The sequence below is a fragment of the Python bivittatus genome, unplaced genomic scaffold, assembly GCF_059951505.1.
Source record: "Python bivittatus isolate LINGU-HERP-01145 unplaced genomic scaffold, Pbiv_v1 ctg000440_np1212, whole genome shotgun sequence".
Lineage (NCBI taxonomy): Eukaryota > Metazoa > Chordata > Lepidosauria > Squamata > Pythonidae > Python > Python bivittatus.
In genome coordinates, this window is record NW_028277063.1 from 7,156,890 (window position 1) to 7,178,599 (window position 21,710).

General features: G+C 38.6%; 1 protein-coding gene across 1 annotated transcript; it reads right to left on the reverse strand.

The window, feature by feature from the left end:
- Positions 1–4,512: 4,512 nt before the first annotated feature.
- LOC103064307 (vomeronasal type-2 receptor 26-like) lies at positions 4,513–15,789 on the reverse strand. Its single transcript, XM_007436910.2, has 6 exons — positions 15,614–15,789; positions 14,029–14,320; positions 9,523–10,365; positions 8,365–8,592; positions 6,443–6,569; positions 4,513–5,411 (listed from the first exon to the last, which is right to left on the reverse strand). Exons 1-6 carry the CDS (start codon positions 15,787–15,789, stop codon positions 4,513–4,515), a joined length of 2,565 nt encoding a protein of 854 aa, XP_007436972.2.
- Positions 15,790–21,710: the final 5,921 nt, after the last annotated feature.

Genomic DNA, 21,710 nt, shown 5'->3' on the forward strand with positions numbered 1-21,710 from the left:
TCATGTGAGACAACTGCAAGTGAGTATGTGCAAAAAGCCTCTTAAGGCATTGTCTGTGCAGATAGAATAAGGAGAAAGGGGATTAGCTACATATGACCCATGAGAAAATGCTGTTATCTCTTCATACCGCATTCTGAAATAGACCATACTGATTGGGCAGTTGGATTGTATCACATTTATGAAATTATTTATTATCTGATAGCATCTTTGAAGGCAAAAAATTCTCCATGACCCAATCGACAAGTGGAGGCCGCACTATCTGCTTGAGCCAAGTTTATTGGAACAGCCCTGGGGACAAACCATAAGGTTCTGCCTACTGAAGGAGGGCCTGTACAGCCTTTATATGGTTGTATAATAAATGCTGACCCGAAATGATGTCAAATGCCAATCATCTGCTTTTTGGTAACATGGATTGGATTTTCTGCTTGTAGTGAGATAAGCAGAACAACAAAGGGAGGTTGGCATGAGTTAGTTTTTGTGGTTAGTTACCTCCTAGTTCCCATTTAAAATACAAGTGCTGGTTTAAGATAACTTGTGACGCAGCATCTGGCAATGCCTAAGAGAGCTATTAAGGAGGCTCCCTGAGTTTAGGAGCCTGGGTAGTTTGAAGGTCTTGATTCAGGTATTTGTTTTACTCCTTCATCTTGCACACCACGCCTAGGACAGTAGCTGTGTGAGAAGTGTACAGGACAGAGTGTGTGATACATACAGCTCTGTCCAGCAATGATGGGACACGAAGCCACAAGGTTAGGAGAATGAAGCAAGGGATGCCTCTTTAAATGCCCCCAACAGCTGCTGTCTGAGCCAATTTTCTCATTCTGTCTTAGGGGAGTCTCTCCATCTTTATTTTTCAGGGGATTTGTTGAAACTTCCATTCTAAACTCTTCCCAAATAATATAAAATGTGATGGCCCCATGATTTTATTTTTTTGGTTTTATTCTATGAGTAAGAGAACAGGGAAATCAGTATGCGCAATTTCTTCCGCTATGCAAATAGACTTACACACCTTTTCTTTTTTAAAATGTACAATAACTTGTATTTTACGGCTCTGCCTCAAGGGAGGATCTGGGTGTGTTTGTGTGCCAATAGCTGCGCACTGCAATTGCTGGATTTTTATTGCCAGTGATGTCAACTGGAGGTTATTTAAGGCTAAGGGTGTGAACTCAAGAATCTGGTTTTCTGCCCAGCTTTTAAAACCGTAAACATTTTGAAGAAATCTTACATTTTCCTTTACATTTGGAACTGCAGGCTTCTCTTGGCTGAATTAAACAATGGGGATTAGAAATGTGTACTTTATTTAATCTTTAGTATTTATCTAGATTAAACATTGCATTCTCCTCAGATTATTAAGTAAACATTCCCTTCTAGCAATTGAATTGCTTACAGCTAGACCAAGCATATGAATAGGAAAAGAAAAAAATCAGTCCGTGACGCAAATGATTAAGAAACATTAAGTGACTTCTTTGCGCGTGAATTATGGCACAAACTATACTGCTGTTAGCAAAGGACATGGAGTTATACAACTCACACTCTTTTGTTAGTGACATTTTTAATGGAAAGATCAAATTCATCAGTGGCAAGAGAATCTGCAGATAAATATGCCGTGCACAGAAGAGTCCAAATTTGTCCAAAATGATTACCCCTTCTCCCCTGCCCTGGTTTCCTAACACTAGGCTAACCCTCTGAATAAGTTAAAGGAAATGAGTACCACCAAGTCCCATGGTGTCAGCCTTAATCGGTAGGCCAGACAGAAAGTGTGCCCAGATGAACTAATTCTACTTTATTGTAAGGTTATATGACCAGAATCTTGCAAGTCTGAAAGGACATTTCTCCCCTGTCACATTTACAGCCCAAGAAACTAGGGAAGGTCTCTTCTGAGACATTTGCCATGTCTGCATTCCTGCTGCGGGCTAAGTTGCCTCTTATCCAACCATTCACCTGGCTGTGGTTTTTGCCCCTGTCTCCCAAGGTCATTCCCACATACCATTACACATGGTCGTTGCAGCCTGTCATTATAGCAATACTTTGTAAACCATGAAGACATAGAACCAACTTGTTAAGGCCTGTCTGTAATTTCTTAACTTGGAAGAAATTCCAAATTAATGTGAGAAAAAAGAGGCTATCTGTAGGAATTTGACTAAGTATTTGGAAATTGGAAGAATAATCATGCTAAACATTGCACTGTAAAACCAAGCATGTGGTTTAAATGAACAGATTTTTTTTTTTAATGTGTGAATCTGAAGTTCCTGCTTACTTCTCCTACAGGTAGTTCTCTTTTTCTGTTGTTCCATTCTAGCTTGAGAAGCTCTGGTTATATATTTCTAGGTACCATAATAATCATAATCATACATTACCTACTACATACAATATTTTTTTTATTTATTTGAAAGACTTATATGGCTGCTCACCTTATGTACCATAACTCTGGGTGGCTCAGAAAACAATGATAAAAACATCCCGAGCTATAACAGAAACTCTGGATGCCCCAAGTCAAAACTCCCCCGCACATCAGCATTCTACTTGGGTTCCAGACTCCCTCTAACCCAACATTTGCAGGAAGAACCAGCTGTTCAAGGTTTTCCAAAAGGCTAGGAGGGTAAAGGCTTGCTGGATCTCAATGGAAGGGTGTTCCACAGGGCAGGGGCTACTACATAGAAGGCATACTTCCTAGGTCCCACTAAATGAAAACATTTAAGGGAAGGGACCTGGAGTGTGCCCACCCTATCTGACCTGATGGGACAGGCAGATACCTTCTGGAAGAGGCAGTCCTGCAAATAGACTAGCCCTGTGCCATTCAGGGATTTAAAGGTGATAATGAATTGTACCCAGAAAGAAACTAGAAACCAGTGCAGCTTGCACAGCGGCAGTGTAATATGAACAAACCATGGAGTGCCCAGAACTGTGTGTGCTGCTGCATTCTGAACCAACTGTAATTTCCAGATGGTCTTCAAGGGCAGCTCCACGTAGAGTGTATTGCATTAATCCAACCAGAAGGTGACTAGGGCTTGAGTGACTGGGAGCAAGACTCTTATTGCCACAGGCTAAGTTCTACCAAAGCTCTCACCTGTGCTTAGTTGGCCTTGCTTTTTATCTTTAGCCAGTGGCACTCTAGGTATCTCTTGCATGGTTTCATCTCCCACAACTATTTGGTAAACCAAAGAGCTGTACAGGATCTGCGATCACAGAGGCACAATCTGATCCGGGGCCCTTGTCACTTGCTAATTCCAATCTGTGGCCAAGGCCTTGGCTGAACCATGCCCCAGAGCTTTAGGAAAACCTTGAAGTTTATATATTGTCTGTTAGAACCCCAGATCTTGTGGAAAAGCTATTTAAACACTAAAGCACTTTGGAAGGCTTTGAAGTCCTTCAGAACTCCCTAATTTGATTTGGTGCTTCAAAGCAGGTGCCCATCATAATTTGAAAATTTGCTTTGATGTAGTTTATCAAACTGAATCATCCATTTGAAGCTTTGCAGAACCTTAGTGATAAGCGTATAAGACTAGGATCAGGGAGATGTAGGTTTATGTCTATTATCAACTACAGAAAGTCCCTTGGTTACTTTGGGGCAACTGTTTAGCTCAAATTATCTTGCAGAGGTTTTGTGACACAGAGGTTTGGGACAGGTCCTGTTTAAAAGAATTTTTGTGATCTTAAATTACTAGTTCAGTAGGTCATTCTCTTTATTCTGGGGACAGTGAGTAGCATACAGTGAACTTGCTATATCCAACTTGTTCTGGGCAAAGAAAGTACAGTGGAACCTCGGGTTACAAACGCTTCTGTTAACGAACTTTTCGGGTTACGACCAGCTCCGGCTGCAAAATTTTGCTTCGGTTTGCGAACTCTGCCTCGGGGTACGAACAGGATACGCGGCCATTTTCCCTCCCGTGACATGGTCCGCGGCCATTTTTCCACCCCTGACACGTGGTCCGCGGCCATTTTCCGCCCCTGACACGTGGTCCATGGCCATTTTCCGCCCCTGACATGTGGTCGTAGGGAGGGGGACTCTCCCTCCAAGCAATAGCTGCCTCCCTGTCCTCCACGCCAGAACGGATTAACGGTAATTACATTGAACCTTATGGGGAAATTTGCTTCGGGTTGCGACCAATTCGGGGTGCGACCAGAGTCACGGAACGAATTAAGTTCGTAAACCGGGGTACCACTGTATATTGTTGTTGCTTCTATTTAGATGGTGCCGTGCTTTCACATGCATGTTCACAGAAGTTAGTCTTTCTTTGTCAACAGTAATCCAGCTAGAAGAATTCCAAGCCAAAAATTTAAAGAAAAATAGCATATAAGATTTAATAAGAGTTCCTGAAAGTATGCAGGGAGAAAATTCCTGTTTTGATTTTCTTTTGGCAAATCTTTATTAGTTTTCCAACTAGGCAAGATATTGAGACTTCTAGAAGGGGTAGCTGCTGAAGATCAACCACTGGAGAGTATTTTAAGAAACCATAGAGACAATTCTAGATTAAAAACAAGGGTAGCTTCTGGTAAGGGGTAGGATTAAACTCTTCAGCAATTTTTCCTCATTATTTGCACCTTGTTCAATTTAGGCCTTAACACAATGATATAACATTTTGGAAGAAAAATACAACCTAGTAGTCCAGCACTGGAGGCTAAGATGGAAAAGATCTCTACAGCAATCATAGATTTTCCCTTGGAGCTCAAGTAGCTTGGAATGAAGGACAACCAAACACTACAAAAGACCAACATGCTGAAAGTGATGAACTTGGCTTCATTAAAAGTATCCGGTAATTTCCTGGCAAGGAAAGCCACAGCAAAGCTGATGATGGCTAGGAAGCCTAGATAGCCCAACGTGCAGTAAAACATAATCATAGATCCTTCATTGCACTGCAGTACAATTTCTTCAGCCATCGACTGCATATCCATGTCTGGAAATGGGGGAGAAATTGTCAACCACACAACGCAGATGCCTGTTTGAATAAGGAAGCAGGAAAGAACAATGGAGCTGGCCAGTCTTTTCCCGACCCATTTCCTCATCCTGGATCCTGGTTTGGTGGCCATGAAAGCCAGAACCACTGTGATGGTTTTGGCCAGCACACAAGAAACAGCCACTGAAAAAATGATAGCAAAAGCTATTTGTTGGATGAGACATGTTTCCCTATGAGGTCTGCCAATGAATAGCAATGCACAAAGGAAGCAGAGGAGGAGGGAGATGAGGAGAGTGTAGGTAAGAAATTGGTTGTTGGCTCTGACAATAGGAGTGTGGTGATGTGTAATAAATATGCCAAGCACCAGAGCTGTCATCAAAAAAAAGAAAAAAACCAGGGAGATTAAAGTTGTTCCCAAAGGTTCTTTGTAAGACAAAAAAGTTACAATCTTAGGGTAACAGAAATCTCGATTCTTGTTTGCGTAGTCTTTTTCTGAACATTTCATACACTCATTCATATCTGAAAAAGAAAAGACAGCTTTTAACTCCTGCAGATGTCATAATTCTCTGCCCTAATTATTCCTCTCAGACAGACAGCTGAGTTCACTCACCCCACTAAGGCTTGATGTAGTTCCTTTGATTTTGGATTAGTATATTACCCAGTTAATTTGGCTGAGTAAACCAATGGTGACTAGCAATGGCTTTATTTTATAGAAAAAGCAAGTTCATTCCTTATTCTTCCACCATATTCTCATCAATCTGCTAGAGTATTTAGGAAAGGGGCATTGACTCATCTTTTTGCAAAAATCTTCCTCTGCAAATTCCTCTAAAATTTGGCAACAGTATCCCCTGGATAAACTCCACTGAATATTTCATTCGATCTACTTGAAAAAGTTACCACACTTTTTAAGAAAACAGAACATATTTAATGAAGCTCAGGCAAAAGCCTGTGACAATTAGTGGGCTTTGTGTCATTATAAAGCTACAACGTATCTTACAAACTTTATTCATTTTTCATTCTTCAAACTTCATTCATTCATTTGGGCTGAAAATGTTAATGTTGCAGCAATTCAGATTTTTTCCCTCCATAGGAGAGCAACAGTTTTTTTTTCCTGAATCACATCCCTGCCCTTTCTGGAAGGGATGAGTGAAGAATGCTGGGAGGGTGTGCCAAGAGTACATACTCCCAACAGGGTCACCCAAGGTGTGAAGGTCATTCCAGGTGCCCAGCTAAAGCATGCAGGCTCCTACATTGGGCAGCAGCGATATAGGAAGATGCTGGAGGTAGCAAAGCTATCATTTCATACTGCACTGGAGAAGGACATGGTAAAGGACTCCTTTATTTTACCAAGAAAACTGCATGGATAGAAAATCATCTTGGAGAAAATGTATCTCTGTGATTGCTAAGGGTCAACACTGACTTGTTGGCACATAACCATTACCCCAGATCTAGACGTAAAGTTCAAATGGTCCAAGGTAAGCTGGAGCAGATCCAACCATTTCGTGCAACTGTGATTGGCTCTCTGAATGAAATCTCCTACTATTTCTTACCTTCCTTGTCTGAAATCTTCCCTTCGGGACAGGGGACACAGTCATAGCAGCAAAATGGCCTCCCCTCCCTCACTTTTTTGCTAGAGCCAGGATGGCAGTGCTCACTACATAGCGATAAAGGCCGAGTCTAAAATAAAAGAGGAAGATATTAATACTGAAAATAGGGAGATTGAAAAGCATGTTCTTCAACTGGTAAAGCATGTTTCAATAATATATGGGCTAGAAGAGTTCTCCATTTGGGTATTGCTATGACAGCAGATTGTTGGACATCATGGGAATTAATCTGAACTAGTTTGACCCTTAGGAGATTATCATTCCTAAGAAAATACATGATTGATTTCATTACATTTTGGAGAGGTGGGAGTTTAAAGTAATTTTATTTTCCCAGACACATCACTGTGTGTGTTTTAACCTGAGGTATAGTTTTATCTGCTGCCTTATTTTAAGTTTGTAATAATGTTTTGGAGATAGATCTTTGGTTTTACAGCATCTCTTTGGTGTTCATTAAGGCATGTATGTCTGTGGAGCAGTAAGAGGGTGGGGGAAAAGGGTGGCATGTACTTGTGTCAGATGTCATGACATAATTGTGCCATATGTGCGATGATGTCATGTATTGTCATTTTGACATTATTTTGGCTTGTTATGAATGTTCCTGGTCCAAAGCATTGGTAAACAGCATCTGTTCCTGCTTACTTGATTTTTTCCTCTCCTGTCACCATCTTATATTGTATATCTTCTAGCTGCTACATTCCCTTCTCTTTCTACATTGTTTTTCTTTCTGTATTCCTGTTTGTTGCTGTCTTTGTCTCTTGCCTTGTTCTTTCTTTTCATCTCCTCCCTAACATTTCCTCTTCCTCTTTGATTGTCCAGATAGGCAGACCACTTCTTTCTCTGCTTCTCAAGACTACTTTATAGTCTCCTAATCAACTAACTATAATCTGGTGTTTGGTGTTTTATGGTTCCCCTAGATAATTCATGTCAGAGGAGCTAGAAAGATGAAGATCCTGTTTGCTATTCCAACAATTCTCTATATGTGCATTTTATAAAACTACCGCCACCAGAATATTCCTGTCTGTTGGTCCTCAACATAAGAAAGGACTGAAGAACAAAGAATATGAAAATATCTGGTGACACTTCAGCTGCAATGACTAGATCACAAATAGGAATCATCTGGGTACTCTTGTTGTTGTTCAGTTGTTAAGTCGTGTCCGACTCTTCATGACCCCATGAACCACATCGTGCCAGGCCTTCCTGTCCTTCACTGCCTCCCGGAGTTTGCTCAGTTTCATGCTCATTGCTTCAGTGATGCTATCTAACCATCTCATCCTCTGCCGTCCCCTTCTCCTTTTGCCTTCAATCTTTCCCAGCATCAGGGTCTTTTCCAAAGAGTCCTCTCTTCGCATTAGGTGACCAAAGTATCTGAGCTTGAGCTTCATTATCAGTCCTTCCAATGAGCAATCAGGGTTGATTTCCCTGTAGAGAGTGCCCAACTTCAGTTCTGATTCCCAGCAGCCAGAGCATAGCAATGTCTAGATTCTCCACTCCTGGGTTAGACCAGTGGGAGATATCCATATAGCACTCTTAACTGTAAGGTAACATCTGATTCACGCTGAAATGATGGAATGTATTTCATATACTAAAGTACAATTAAATATTAAACACAAAATAGTTAATTTAAAATGTTCAATAAAATGTAATTCAATTTTAGATTTCCAATGAAATTTTCTTACTAAAGAAATCTGCTGGCAAGATTACCATGGTAGGAATTTCTATGCTGTCCCATATTTGTATCATTATTTAACATATTATACCTCATTCAATTATTTTTTAAATAAAAGTATTTAAAAAGTATATAATTCTCTAGTGGAATTTGTTCTAAAACTCAGTGTTAATCATTGCACTCATCTACTATCATTTCCCACCTGGTTAAACCAACTGTGCCAGGTAATTGCATCATCATTAATGGTGAACATTTGATCTGGGGGAGCCTGGGGTTCTACACTCCCAACTTTCACTCTCTGTAAAGAGAGGTTGGAAAAAATAATCCAGTTGAACACATCAAATCCAGTCACTAGCTCTCCTTTTTGGTTGAAGGTGATCTTGTCTTGAGCAGTGTTATTAAATGAGACGTATCTCAGAAAGTGATGGACCTACATTGGAAAGGGAAATATGACATTTTAGAGAAAAGTACATTTTTATATTCTAATTGATGGTTGAAGCAAGATAATGGTATTTGATGCTTTTCAAGTGGGAGAAACCTATTGAAAGAAAAGATTCAAATATAAGAGGGGAATCAACCCAAATTACAATAATTCTGTTCTATCCTCTAGAAGTAATTTTCCTAGTTCCTGCATGTATAGGAACAACAAAAGACACTGGTGTTCTATGATGTTCGCAATAGGTACTGCACATATGTCTGAACCACATTTTGCCCTTCACATCCAGATTGATTGCCCCTTCCTAATAGTTACTTATTGTAGATTCCTCTGCTTTGGCAATGATCTCATGGTCAATATAAGTGGATCATGGGAATATTCATGGTCACCAAGAAAGTAGTGGTAGAGCACCAGAAGGTCTGCATACTGTAAACAGTAATCCAACATTTCTTTTCATATTAAAGCATGCTATTTGGGGCTGAAGACAGCAGAAGAACACTCATATGGACTACTCAGCCAGATTTGTATACCTGATTTTCTACTGATAGGTGCCTTACATACCATGACACCACAACAGCAATCATGAATATCCTCTGATCTTTTAAATCCCATACCTACTTTCCTTTATTCTGTTCTCTGTCTTTTTCTTCATTATTGTTTGGCTTTGTGTATTTTAACCATAAATGGAAAAAAAATAATCGAAACATAAATGATAAAAACCCCACATCACATTCTGTTTAGAGGAAGCTCACAGATTTCCAGAGGAGAGTAGGGCAACTGAAATGAAATATAGGCTGTTGCGTTTAGCTGGCAGGGAGAAGAAGGTAAACAATAGTGAGGTAATGAAAAAGTGGTATGCAGTTGTATGCAGAGATTAAAACCTTTTCAAAAGATACTTTCCTGTCACGTTGTTTGAAACATTACCTGCCAGAATACTTGATTTCGCACCTTCTGTCTTTGAGCATCCCTCATTGCTCTGAGTTTGATGTTAGAGAAAGTCATGTCATGGATAGCATGGGCCACAGCATAGACGGCATTGTAGATGCTATAGCTGGGGGTAGTCATGGTCATTTCAAAAAATGCCCCAGGGAGGCTCTCCAACTTCTCTTTCCCAGTGCAAATACTCTCAACATCATCTTCCATGGAGTTTGGGAACACACAAGTGAAAGCTTGTTGCCAAAAGGCACCAATGAAGCCATCTTTTGAGTTGTAAGCACTTACGCTTTCAAGAAATGTCTTGAATCCTGGTATGTCATTGGAGTGAGTTTTGAATGACATGGCCCCATGGAACATTTCTGCTTCCCAATTTCTTTGTAAAGCAAGTGAAAGAAACTCTAGCTGAGCTGTTGCTATCCATACTTTACCTTTTACCTTTTCTGTGTGTAACTCATAAAAATAGGGAAGCCAACCATAAAGTGCCATAGAATATGATTCTCCATGGATTAGTACTACATTGGCTTTGCTGCCCATCAGTTTATAATATATTTTTGTCCCCTGTTGCAAAGTGTCACTGATGTCAGTGAAATAAACAAATACCCTTTCTACGAAGGCTAAGCAGACACCACTCTTGGAAAAAATCAGGGAGATGGTTTGCAAAAATCTTTCTCCATTATCATTATCAATAGCAATGACTCCAATCCAATACCACTTGAAATGCAGAAGCAAAGAGAGAATTCCTGTGTATTGGAGAGATTCCTGAGGAGTGGTCTGGTAGAAGAAAAGGCCTGGAGTTTTATCATTCATAACTGGAGCAGAGCCATAGGTGAGCTAAGGAGAGATAACAGGTAGTGAGGAAAGCAATAATAACTCTACATATCTTAATCAGTTATGTCAGAAATTCTGCACTCTTCCTAAAACTAGTCTCCATTTGATGTGATAGACATTTATGTTATTAATACATATTTTTCCAGTAAACATCAGGACATTGTCTTTAAATATGATAATTTTATCATTAAATTTAAATTAGCATTAATGATGAATTATCATATCAGTAAATATGATAATTCCACTGGAAGTTACATTTAGGTTGCACAGAACTGACATACTGAAATATTTATAAACATTGCTTTAGTTTTGGGGAATATGGTGGGGACTGGTAATTTTGTATATAGATTTTGGACTTGTATAGAGGTTTTGGATGGATATGAAGTCCTGGATGTAACAGATCACAACAGGAATCAACTGCAGTAGAGAAAGATGTCACTTTTAATTTTGAAAGCAGCTCTTAACAAGTTCTGGATAAACATTGGAGGTCTCAGTCTCAGAAATTGTGGGAAACAAAGTAAAATGTTAGATTTTGTAGTAGATATGTATGCAACATTTACTGGTTAGTGGAATTAATATTAATTTGGATCCAGGCTAAATCAGAATGAAACCATTGGGATCATGAGTAGCGTAATTCCCCTTAGTTTCACTGGATGCACTTTGAAATCTGGGATCCAATCTATTCTGATTTTATTATTTAGAATAGAAAATAATGATGCTAATGGTAATAATTGCCTCATCATTCTATTGTAACAGAATAATGGCATAGGAAGCGTCTGCAGACTCATTGTAAGACTCCTCATAAGCAGGTTTAGAAAAAAATCACTGTATTATGAGAAAGTTTTTATAGTTTTTTCATAACACAGCATTAATTTGCTTACAGCTCAATATTATCCTCTATTTCCACATATACACAAGTTGTGTATTTCGACATGCGCGCAGTCAAAATTCAGTTCAACTGAAAATGAATGCATCCTTGTTTTGCTGTTTGGTGACAGAACTATTTCTGATTCACTGAAATTCACACTCACAAGTCACAGAAGACTGGAAGTAGAGTTAACTCAGGAAGCATCTTCGGATTCATAACCATAGGGAAAAATGGCTCAGATAGTATTGCTTGATAGTTTACTATTTAAACAGATTAATACAAATATTTTGCATACAGAAACAATGATTTGCTTTACGGAGGAGGAAATGGCTTGGTTACACAAACAAAACAACAATAATAACACTGTTAATAAAGAAAGTAAATGAAAGGGGAAAAAAAGCAAATGAAAAAGAAATTATTCGACTATTGAAAGAAAATGATTCACTGAGCATTGTCACCAAAGATGATAACATATTTTGGCGATTGTTTGCAACTGAATCAACACAAACTTGTAATATAATGCCACCTATGATTTGATTTAATGCTCAGACCACAATGACTTACTGAAGTGGATGTGAAAGGAATTCAGTGCCATAAAAAGTTCCACTTAGATTCATTGAATTCAAATCCCAAATTATCCTGCTGGAGATTTTTTTTTTTAAGATTTTCAAGAAAAACAAGGGTGCTCAATGTATTGATGCGACGTTGAAGAGATTCCCTTGATCTGCAAAGATAGACTCACTCCATCCTTTAAATGTTGCTAATGGTTGTAATTGATAAGCTCTGTTTATAAAGAAATGAATGTAACTGATTTGAAACCAAATTGGAACATGTGACTAATCTTTTTGCAAAATATATTGAGCGGTATAATTTATCTTCCAATCTTCTGTATTTAACAAATGTATGATTGTGCTTCCAAAGAGAACAATTGAGAAATTAGAGGAGAGGCATTAGATTGTTTCTAACTTTCCAGACTTCTAAAGTAACTTTTAAATATTGATTTGAGATCTTAGATATTGATTTTTTAGTGTCAGGGAGGAATGGTATCCCTAACCATGTAACACTAAATCAGTTGGTCCCTATTCAATATTATTTGAATTCCTAAGAATATGAATTGACTTAACCAATTTATATGGTTTATATGGTATGCACAAATTCCATCATGTTTTTTGTTTCTATTGTATGGTTTGCAAATTCAAAACTTTCTTCTATTTATGTATACATGAAATATGTTGCTATGTATACCAGCAGGTCATAAGCAATGAAATTGGGAATGTTCGAAACAAAAATAATTTTTTTGGAAGAAAGTAATTTTGAATGCACTTTACAACCATGGATTCCTTGTTAAACTTGACCAAAAGAGGGGAATAGTTGTATTTCTTTAATTGATACCACTCCTTTGTAATAATTATTGCTAACTCTTCCCACCTGGATTGATATGGTCTAGTAGCTTGAAGTCATGAGTGATTTCTTTTTTTTTTTTGTCAATGATAATTAACAGAGCAGAGAATTTGTCAAGGTTAACTTCTAAACTTGCTACTGAATAAAATGTTTTAATTCCCATTGCTATCTTTATTATAATAAGCTAATTTTAAATATCTAATCAAAGACAGAATGATGGAGTATGAAAAGCAGCCTTTATGAATATAAAAGGAAACATGTCACTAGGAAATATTAAGATTTCAAGCTAGATGAAGGTAAGCCTGGCTGCATGTGAAAATGGAGTATACCTGGCTGAAAAAAATCAATTTAGAGAAGAAAAACCAGAATAGAAAAAATGGATTATAATTTCCTGTTTCTGAAAAAGTGGAACACAAATGGGCTTCACCAAATTAATGGTAGAGAAGAAGAAGTTGCCGATACAGACTTTCATCTAGAATATAGGGAGAATTTTAAATTTAAATGCCTTAATCCCCCAAATATCCAGGGGGGGAAAATGAGTTCTTTTCATAGACAGGGCTTTGATGGTGATGAGGTAAATATGAAACAGAGCATCTGAGGTTTTAATAAGCACAAAGCCAGAAATAATTTGCCTAAATAACCAATGGTTGAAATTGACTCAAGACTTAAGTGCAGTAGCTTATGAATTGTGGTTCCCATATGTGATCATTGAAGCTATTGGTCTTGGTGCTGGAAGGTTATATGGAAAGGGAGCTTTCTAACAAGAACCAAAGGAGAGCAGTGTCAACTGGCAGCCAAGCCATGCCACATGTGGAACCAAGCCCTTGGCTCAGCTGGTGCTTTTCAAGAAATAAAATGATTTGAAAAGGGTATTTCTGAATACTGAGGCAACCAAGTAGTTCAAGGAAAGAAGTGCAGATTTTGATCTAGAAATGTAGCATAAGTCCCACAAGAAGGTATAAGTAGTAATGGGTAACAATCATGTGGACCACAATGAATCCTGTTGAATTTCTTAAGCCAAATTCTAGAGAACACAAAATGATAGATACAACTCTTGCCAACAAAAAAAATACCCCAATGGTTTTAAGTTCCAGATACAGACTTTAAAAAACTTAAGTATTCTGTGTTTTGCCTTGGATAGGTTAGAACGGGATGATAGGCTTTGTGAATAGTAAAAAGCAGAAGGCTTAAAAGAAACTTGAAGGTATTCTTTGTGACTCTATTGTTGCCATGAATTCTGGTATTCAGTTAAGAAGTGACCTATGCATTGTAGCTTCTGACATACTACAAATAAAACAAGAACATTTGGAAATATGCATGTTATATTATAAGAACAGAGGTATGAAAAAAGTCTTACATCCCCAACTTTCTCATGCATAATTATTCTGATAGCCTACCTGTGGAATTTTATAGATATCCAAAATAGTTGCTATATGACGGGAAATAGTGGAGTCAAGACCCCCAATGACTGCTATCAAATTATATTGGTCATCACATGTATAGTTGGGGACCAGTCTCTCAATTGCTGATAGAAGGAGCATGGTGGCCTGATAAGTCCTTCGAGCATTGTCATAGCTGTCATAGATACGGAAGCCCAAGGTGAAATTGGGTAAAATCTGTGGGTTTTCATTGATCTTCTTTACTGCAAATACCAAGGCCAGGATGTGCTGGTAATTTTTAGGAATTATACTGCAATGAGAATTGCATTCCATATCAGAAGGATAGCCAACATTTACAGAAAAATCTTATATGTACTGTATATATTCTGTTGCTTGTGTTGTTTGTTTCATGATTGTCAGCGTGACTTGGATCTTATGATAACATTGTTATCTTTCCTGAGGCAGTGAGGAAAGAAACAAGATTAAAGTATAGCCATCCGCCTCCTCAAAATCAAAATGGCATGTTGTGCATATCCATGGCCAAGAGTAGTGATCTTTAGGTACAGCCTTAGCCTCAGCATCTGGAGGACTATTCCCTTGAGTAACAGATCTTTACAGCTGGTTGTGATTCAATGTAAGACCGTAACATATTTTCACTGGAGGCAATGTCTTTCTCACGAAATTATGTTGCTTTTTTAAAAAAAATGCCTATTCAGTTTGCTGGAAAATAATTTTTTTTCTTCAAAGGAGAAGAACATTAGGAAGGTTTTCTCACAGCTGGTGTGTGAAGCTCTTATATCTACCTTAGTTACAGTGGGGCTAAGGGGTGTGTGTGCAGAACATCTTTCACATTATCTCCCTAGCATCTGCCCTATTCTTGACTTCCCATGATTTCATTCAATCCCAAGAGAAGATTTCATGAAGAAATTCCTCACTTCAAGTTTTTTTTTTTAGATAGGAAAACATGAGCAACTAGGAGGCTCCAAATGAAGAAATAGGTAACCGAAAAACAAAGATCACTACCAACTCTGCCATCTTGCATCAATAAACTCAAAAGTATCACCAGAAGGAATTCTAAAATGCCCAGAGAATTAAGTAGACTTAATTTCATAGATTTTATAGAGTATATCAATAGATTATATTTTAGCATGATGGTATTTGAGAGCTCTGCTCATAAGGAACACTCCTATGACAATGAGGAGAAAACGATGCTTGTGTAGTATTATTTATAGTGGGAAATGGCTGACAGTATTTCTGTTCCCTGAATTGTTCAATACAGTAAAAAAATGAGCCACAAGTTGAGTACAATAGAGGAAACGGGAATCTGTAATGTGAAAGAATGATGTGTGGAAAGAAACAAACTGAAGAACATGTAGTTATAAGTAACACAAATGCCCTAAAATATACCCTCTTTGGTGTTTCATTTCCCCCCTTCAATATTCCTTTACTGCTAAGAACATGGTCTGCAGCCTGAGTCCAAATAGCCAAATCTGATGAATATATCTTTTAGGGACAAATCTTGCATGGGATTTGTCTTAGCCCTAACCATTATTTGGAGGCACCAGAAATCCAAATAAAGATATCCCCAAAATTAAATCCTTACAGCAGTTCTTCAGACAATGGCACAGGAGGTTGTTTTCTGAAATTTATTGACACGGGGACAATGCCAGAATGAGTAGGTATGCCACCAATGATAAGATCTCCTTGCTTATGATACTTATGAAGTGGAGGGTGAAGATCATGGATGATGCATTTTACAACATGAGCCTTGCCTACCATATCTGGAAAAAGCACCACCAGCAAAATCACAAAAATTAACATCCTCAGTGCAAATACAAATCCTCCCTCAATACACAGATCCATCTATTTTCATCTGCAAGGCTCTCAGTTTTGTTTGCGGGCTTATGGCAGTTTAGTCTGTATTTCTCAGGAGACTGGAAATTGCTATTAATTATAGTAAGAGCAATAGACAAGTACACTTTCCTAATCACTCTCTTTAATTGTAAACTGCATGGATTATATTTATGACATCGTTACTTTTTGTTAGTAATTCTGACACGAGTCACTGAAATTCAGCAGAGGTTTGGAGAAGCAGAATTACCTGCCTTTACATAATTATAGACCAAGATTATCAGCAGTCCACAGTTCAGTTTCTCTATAGGACAATTGAAAATTAACATGGGTTTGTCACATATGAAGTGACATTGACTCTGAGTCATCAAGCAAAAGTGTTTAGCTCAGTTTCTGTTCACCTGAACTTCAATTTGACCAAGGGTGCCTCAACATTTACATGCAACTATATGGATCAATCTATACTGGAGGTTCATTTCTGGATTTTGGCCAATGACACTGATGTATCTTCAAATGTGGTAGTCCTTGATCTCAACACTTGAAAAAAAGAACATTGTTCAAAGAATTGTATTCCTTCCATTTCAGCTACTAGTTCTCCCTTTTCTAACAGTGATTCTTTTTTCTAACAGCATGTATTAACTTGATGCACTGATGCAGCTCCAACTCTGACACAAGATTAATTGGTTTCATTTGGGTTATTCAGCATGAAGTTAAGGCCCAAGCTCAGGTTGAGAGGAGTTATCTTTCATGCAGGGCAGACTTAGACAAAAGGAAGCAGCCAGTTTGAGTAGTAGGATAGAACGATGAGCAAATTGGGGCCCAACCCATTTAATTCTTCCAACCTTAGAACAGCTGCTTTATTGTGCACAAGATGTTCACATTTTTGGAGTGGGTTGTCACATTAGCTGGACAACCTGTATGCTTTATTCTGAAGAGGTCCTCATAAAGCTTCATGAGGTGGTCAGGATTATGGCTACCCTCAAAATATGTCACTTGAATACTTCTCTAAGCACTTGAGTTTATAAGCAGCCAGCCTGCCGGTGGACTAATGGATGAATGAAAGTTCAACATATATGCAGGAGGGAAGAGCAGAGGGAGAGGTAGCTCTTGGGCTGCCTTTGCTTCTACTATTTGAAGATGGCACAGCTTGCTCCTTTGAAGCTTCCCCTTTCTCAAGCCTAGAGACAGTTCAAATCCTTGTACCTCTTGTGCAGAATTTACAGCTGGAGTTCTTGAGGGCACAAATTGCAACTCAGAACAGCAGAAAAAGGAAATAGACCACCTATACAACATCTTCCAACAAAATGGATATCCATGCAACTTTATCAAAAAGTGCCTGACCACTCAACCTACTACAACACAAGCTATTAAAAGGATAACATTGGCATACATCAGAAACGTCTCAGAAACAACCAACAGACTATTACAACCACATGACATCTCTGTAGCACACAAACAAACTAAAGCCCTCCAAAACATCTTAAGTAAACCAAAAGACCCAGCAGCCCAAGGAAAAAAAAACAGGAGTCATCTACAACATACAGTGTAAGGACTGTAACAACCACTACAGTATGTAGGACAGACAGGCAGAAGGCTAGCAGAATGTATCCATGAATACCAACTAGCAGTCAGAAGACACAATGAAAACTCCTTAATCTCACAACACATGGACAGACTTAACCATAGTTTCAACTGGGAAACTGTCAGCATCATAGACCAAGCTAAATCCAAAAATGCAAGGGAATTCCTGGAAGCTTGGTATTCAGACAAGTCAGCCATCAACAGGCACATAGAGCTAAATGACATCTACACACTATTCAAAAAAGACAATAAAAAGGAAACAAAAGACCAGAACATCTCCTCCCTAGCAATCAACACCCAGATAAGCAGAGATTTACACCAGGTTTAACACCGGGCAAACAATCAAATAGTAAACAATACCCTAATCAAGGAACTACCAATTCAGACAGACAATTAACCAGTAAACATCAGCCTAATTAAAGAACTACCAAAGAGAAAACCACACCCCCATCAACACTGACAGGGCAAACTACTATATATAAACAGAGAGCAAACCCCTTCTTGCACTGAAAATGTTACCTAGCTGGGTAACAAAACATTTGCAAGAAAATAATCAAGCTCAGAGAACCCCAAGGACTGCACAGTTCAACCCTGAGCTACGTGTATTCGCTTTTATTAGAATATGGAATATCAGGTAGGCCCAATTCAAGTTAAATGGTCATTGTGACAGGATCACCTGGTGAAAAGCATATTAGTTTCTGAAGAGGCAGCACAGGCTTGTTCTGCCATTAGGAAGCAAGGTATGGATGGATCCATTTTAGAAAATTACAGTAAACTACAGCTGCTGCTAAAACTGGTGTTAAGCAAGGTAAATTCCCATAAATGTAGGAATATGTTTGATAATTCTAAATCATGTTTTGATGCAGACTGCTCTACAGCAAAAAGGGCCTTGATATAATCCTTTCCCCTATTTAAATAAAGACCGGATCAGATTAATACCCAAGGGCTTTTACAGCGGAAAAAGCAGTATAAGAGTTTACTACCGTGAAAAAAGAGTGAGGCAAGCAGAGATGCCTTGCAATGTCTTATAGATGCAGCTGGATCCAATAATTTGACTCTGTTTTGGAGAATTATAAGTCCATGGCTAGGTAAATCCCCTCCTAGAGCTTCTTGTTATATTCCAGCTGGGGGATGGGAACAAATTTTTTGCACAATATATAGTACAGGGAGTCCCTGGGTTAAGAACACCTGGTTAACGGATGACCCATAGTTAAGAACGGAGCCTATTGTAGCAAAATTTGAGTTAAATACACAATGATTTGAGTTAAATACACAATGGTTCAAGTTAATTACACAATACTACTTATACAATTACATACAAATTTGACTTAAGGACAGATCTTGGGAACAGAACTCGTTCTTAAACTTGGGACTACTTATATATCCAGGATGAGTTGGCCCCAAATCCAATTGTATCAAAATAGATGATGACTCTGTCCCTCACTGGGCACCAGTAACTTGCACAGAAATAGTTTTGCTGGCCAAATGGATTAAAATGGGAAAAGCCCCAGGTGATTATTATAGAAATTATTCATAGCAATTTAGATTGATGGACCCTGGTATAAACTTTCCTTTTTACATACATCAGTGGTAATGCAAGATTTTCACTGGAATTTAGCCTGGGGATAATAATTCCGATTTATAAGGAAGGCAAAAGGAATGTTCTGTCTCCTTACTGACCTATTAGCTTATTGAATATAATTAGTAAAATGAACATAATTCATTTAAGAGAGAAGTTAATGGTCTGGATTGAGAAAGAACCTGTTTTGGCAGAAGAGCAGGCTAATTTTAAGAAAGGATGCTCTCATATAGACCAAACCTTAATATTACAATTCTGATTGAAAAATACACAACTAGCTCTAGACCAGCATTATATTATGCCTTTGTAGATTTTAAGTCCACCTTTGACTCAGTTCCCAGGAATAGGTTATGTCACAGATTGAAGAAATCCTCCATCAATAAATGTTTGCTTTTACTTTTCCAAGAGCTTTGCAATAATTGGTGTCCATCCAGGGCCAACAAAGAAGGGACATCTTGACAGGTAAAGGAGTTAGGCAGGATTGTATCTTGGCCCCAATTTTGTTTAACCTTTATATAAATCCTTCGGTGTCAGCTCTAGATAAATTGGTATATCACCTCCCACCCCCCCCCCCAACCTGGCAGATAAACACACTTCAGCTCTTCTGTATGCAAATGATATAGTAGCTTTGACACTGAGTTAGGTGGTCCTGAGGAGAGCCTTATGATTCTTTTGCAGAGTTTTGCATGGAGGAAATTCTAGAGATCAGTTATGATAAGACCAAGATAGTGGTCTTTGCAAAATGCCTTATATTTCATAGATGGTCATTGTTGTGGAAAACTCAAAAGAAAGGAGCACATCATTAAGGAGAAATAGTCAACTGTTTATTCAATGGCCATCGGTCCCAGCTTTACAACAAAGAGGAACTCAGAACAAGAGAAAGACAGGATTTTTGATAGACATTGGAAATTGCAAGGCCAGGAATCCTGAGAGTCTGATTTGCTGGCCAGTTTGCGGGAAGCTAGGCAGGTCTTTGTTGATGCAAATGGGTCGTTTCTGTTGGGTAAAAGCTGTGCTTCCAGATGCAGCTGTAAAGCCAGGGAAATCATTGTTAAGGAGATGGAACATTGAGGTAACCAGGCACATGTCCTTGATTGAGAATAAAATCTTGCAGTTTCTTACCTTGCTATTTCCTTATTAGAGTTGCCTGAACTGTGAGAAAGTTTGCAAGGCTTCTATTCTTTGGCTTAGATAGGATTATAGGAGGGTTTGTCTAGGAGCCAGAATGGTTAATTTGGGTTTGATAGGATTAGGCCAGTTGAGGAATGGGTTTGGTCTTGGTCATGTCTGAGAGAGAGGAAGAGAAGGGGGTTGCAGCCTCCATTTTGGGATGTTATTTTAATTTTTCTCCACTACAGATACTAAATGGGCACGAGCTACCACAGGTTACATTATTGAAGTATTTGGGAATCATCTTTCATGCCATAGGATGCCAGAAGGCACATCAAGATTTCACCGTACAGAATGGACAAAAATCAACTTTGGTGATTCCAGCCTTTTATAGATCCCGGAGAGCATTATATATTTCAGCAGCTTTTAAATGATCCACTGCTAAAGCTCAACCACAGCTTCTATATGGACCATATAAAAATATCTCACCAATGGAGTCCAAATTTCTAAGGAATATCTTTCCTTTCCAAATGTTGTTCTCTGGCTAGAAGCTGGTATACACAAAATCAAAAGTGCGGTATGGCTCAATACTCTGAACTACTGGTTAAAATCATTTTTTTATCCTATTGGATTGATCTTTCTAACCTCCTTTTTATTAGTAAATGGAAAAGCTTTATTCTACATAACAAACAATTGTGGATATACACAGGAAGTAATGGGATCCCCATTATGGCCATGCCAAAGCCAAGCTCAGGCAGAGAATAAAGGATACCGAAAGCCAGGAAACCTAAATCTATCTGCCTACAGAAGTTTATCCTGGGCCTTACCTCTTGAATTGTAACCCAGACAAATATTTGAAATACTCAGAGAAAGATAGGCTGGAAGAGAGACAGATCTGGAAGAAGATGCATGCTGCAGGTACCGTCTACTAAGGAGTTACATCTGCTGGGACCCAGGAGACAGGCCTTTCTGCCGTGGTGCCCGCTCTGTGGAGCATCATCCCCCCCCCCCACAAGGTGAGATTGGCCCCTTCCCTCCCATCCTTCCGGAAATCCCTCAAAACCTGGCTGTGTCAATCAAAGGAATGGTGATCTCCTGAGGTGGCTCTACTGTTCATAATATCTAATGCTCTCACTTAGACTTTTTTTTAATAACAACATGTTTTTAATGGAATTTTGTTTTAATATTATTTTATGGTTTTATTGTTCGCTGCCCAGAGTCAATTCCGTGAGATAGGTGGCCATAGAAATATGGTAAACAAGCAACAAATAAATGTTAAACTCAATGTTCTGGCTACTGCTATTTTGGAAGGGAAGTATGAAATCCCTTATAATACTCCATTTTGAATTGGTCACTTCAAACAGTTGCTCATTTTTTTTTCTGCACTGGCCTTTTTATCAGGATGTTTGTGCATGTTCTCTTAGGAGTAAATCACCCAGACCTTCAGATTCATAGCTTCTCTGGCACCTTTTGTCTCATATAAATAATAGTTACTTGGACTCTTGTGAAATATTGCGTTATTGCCTGTAGATTTTGAAAGGAGTAACCTGCTTGACTGTGTGAGTACGACATCTGTGCT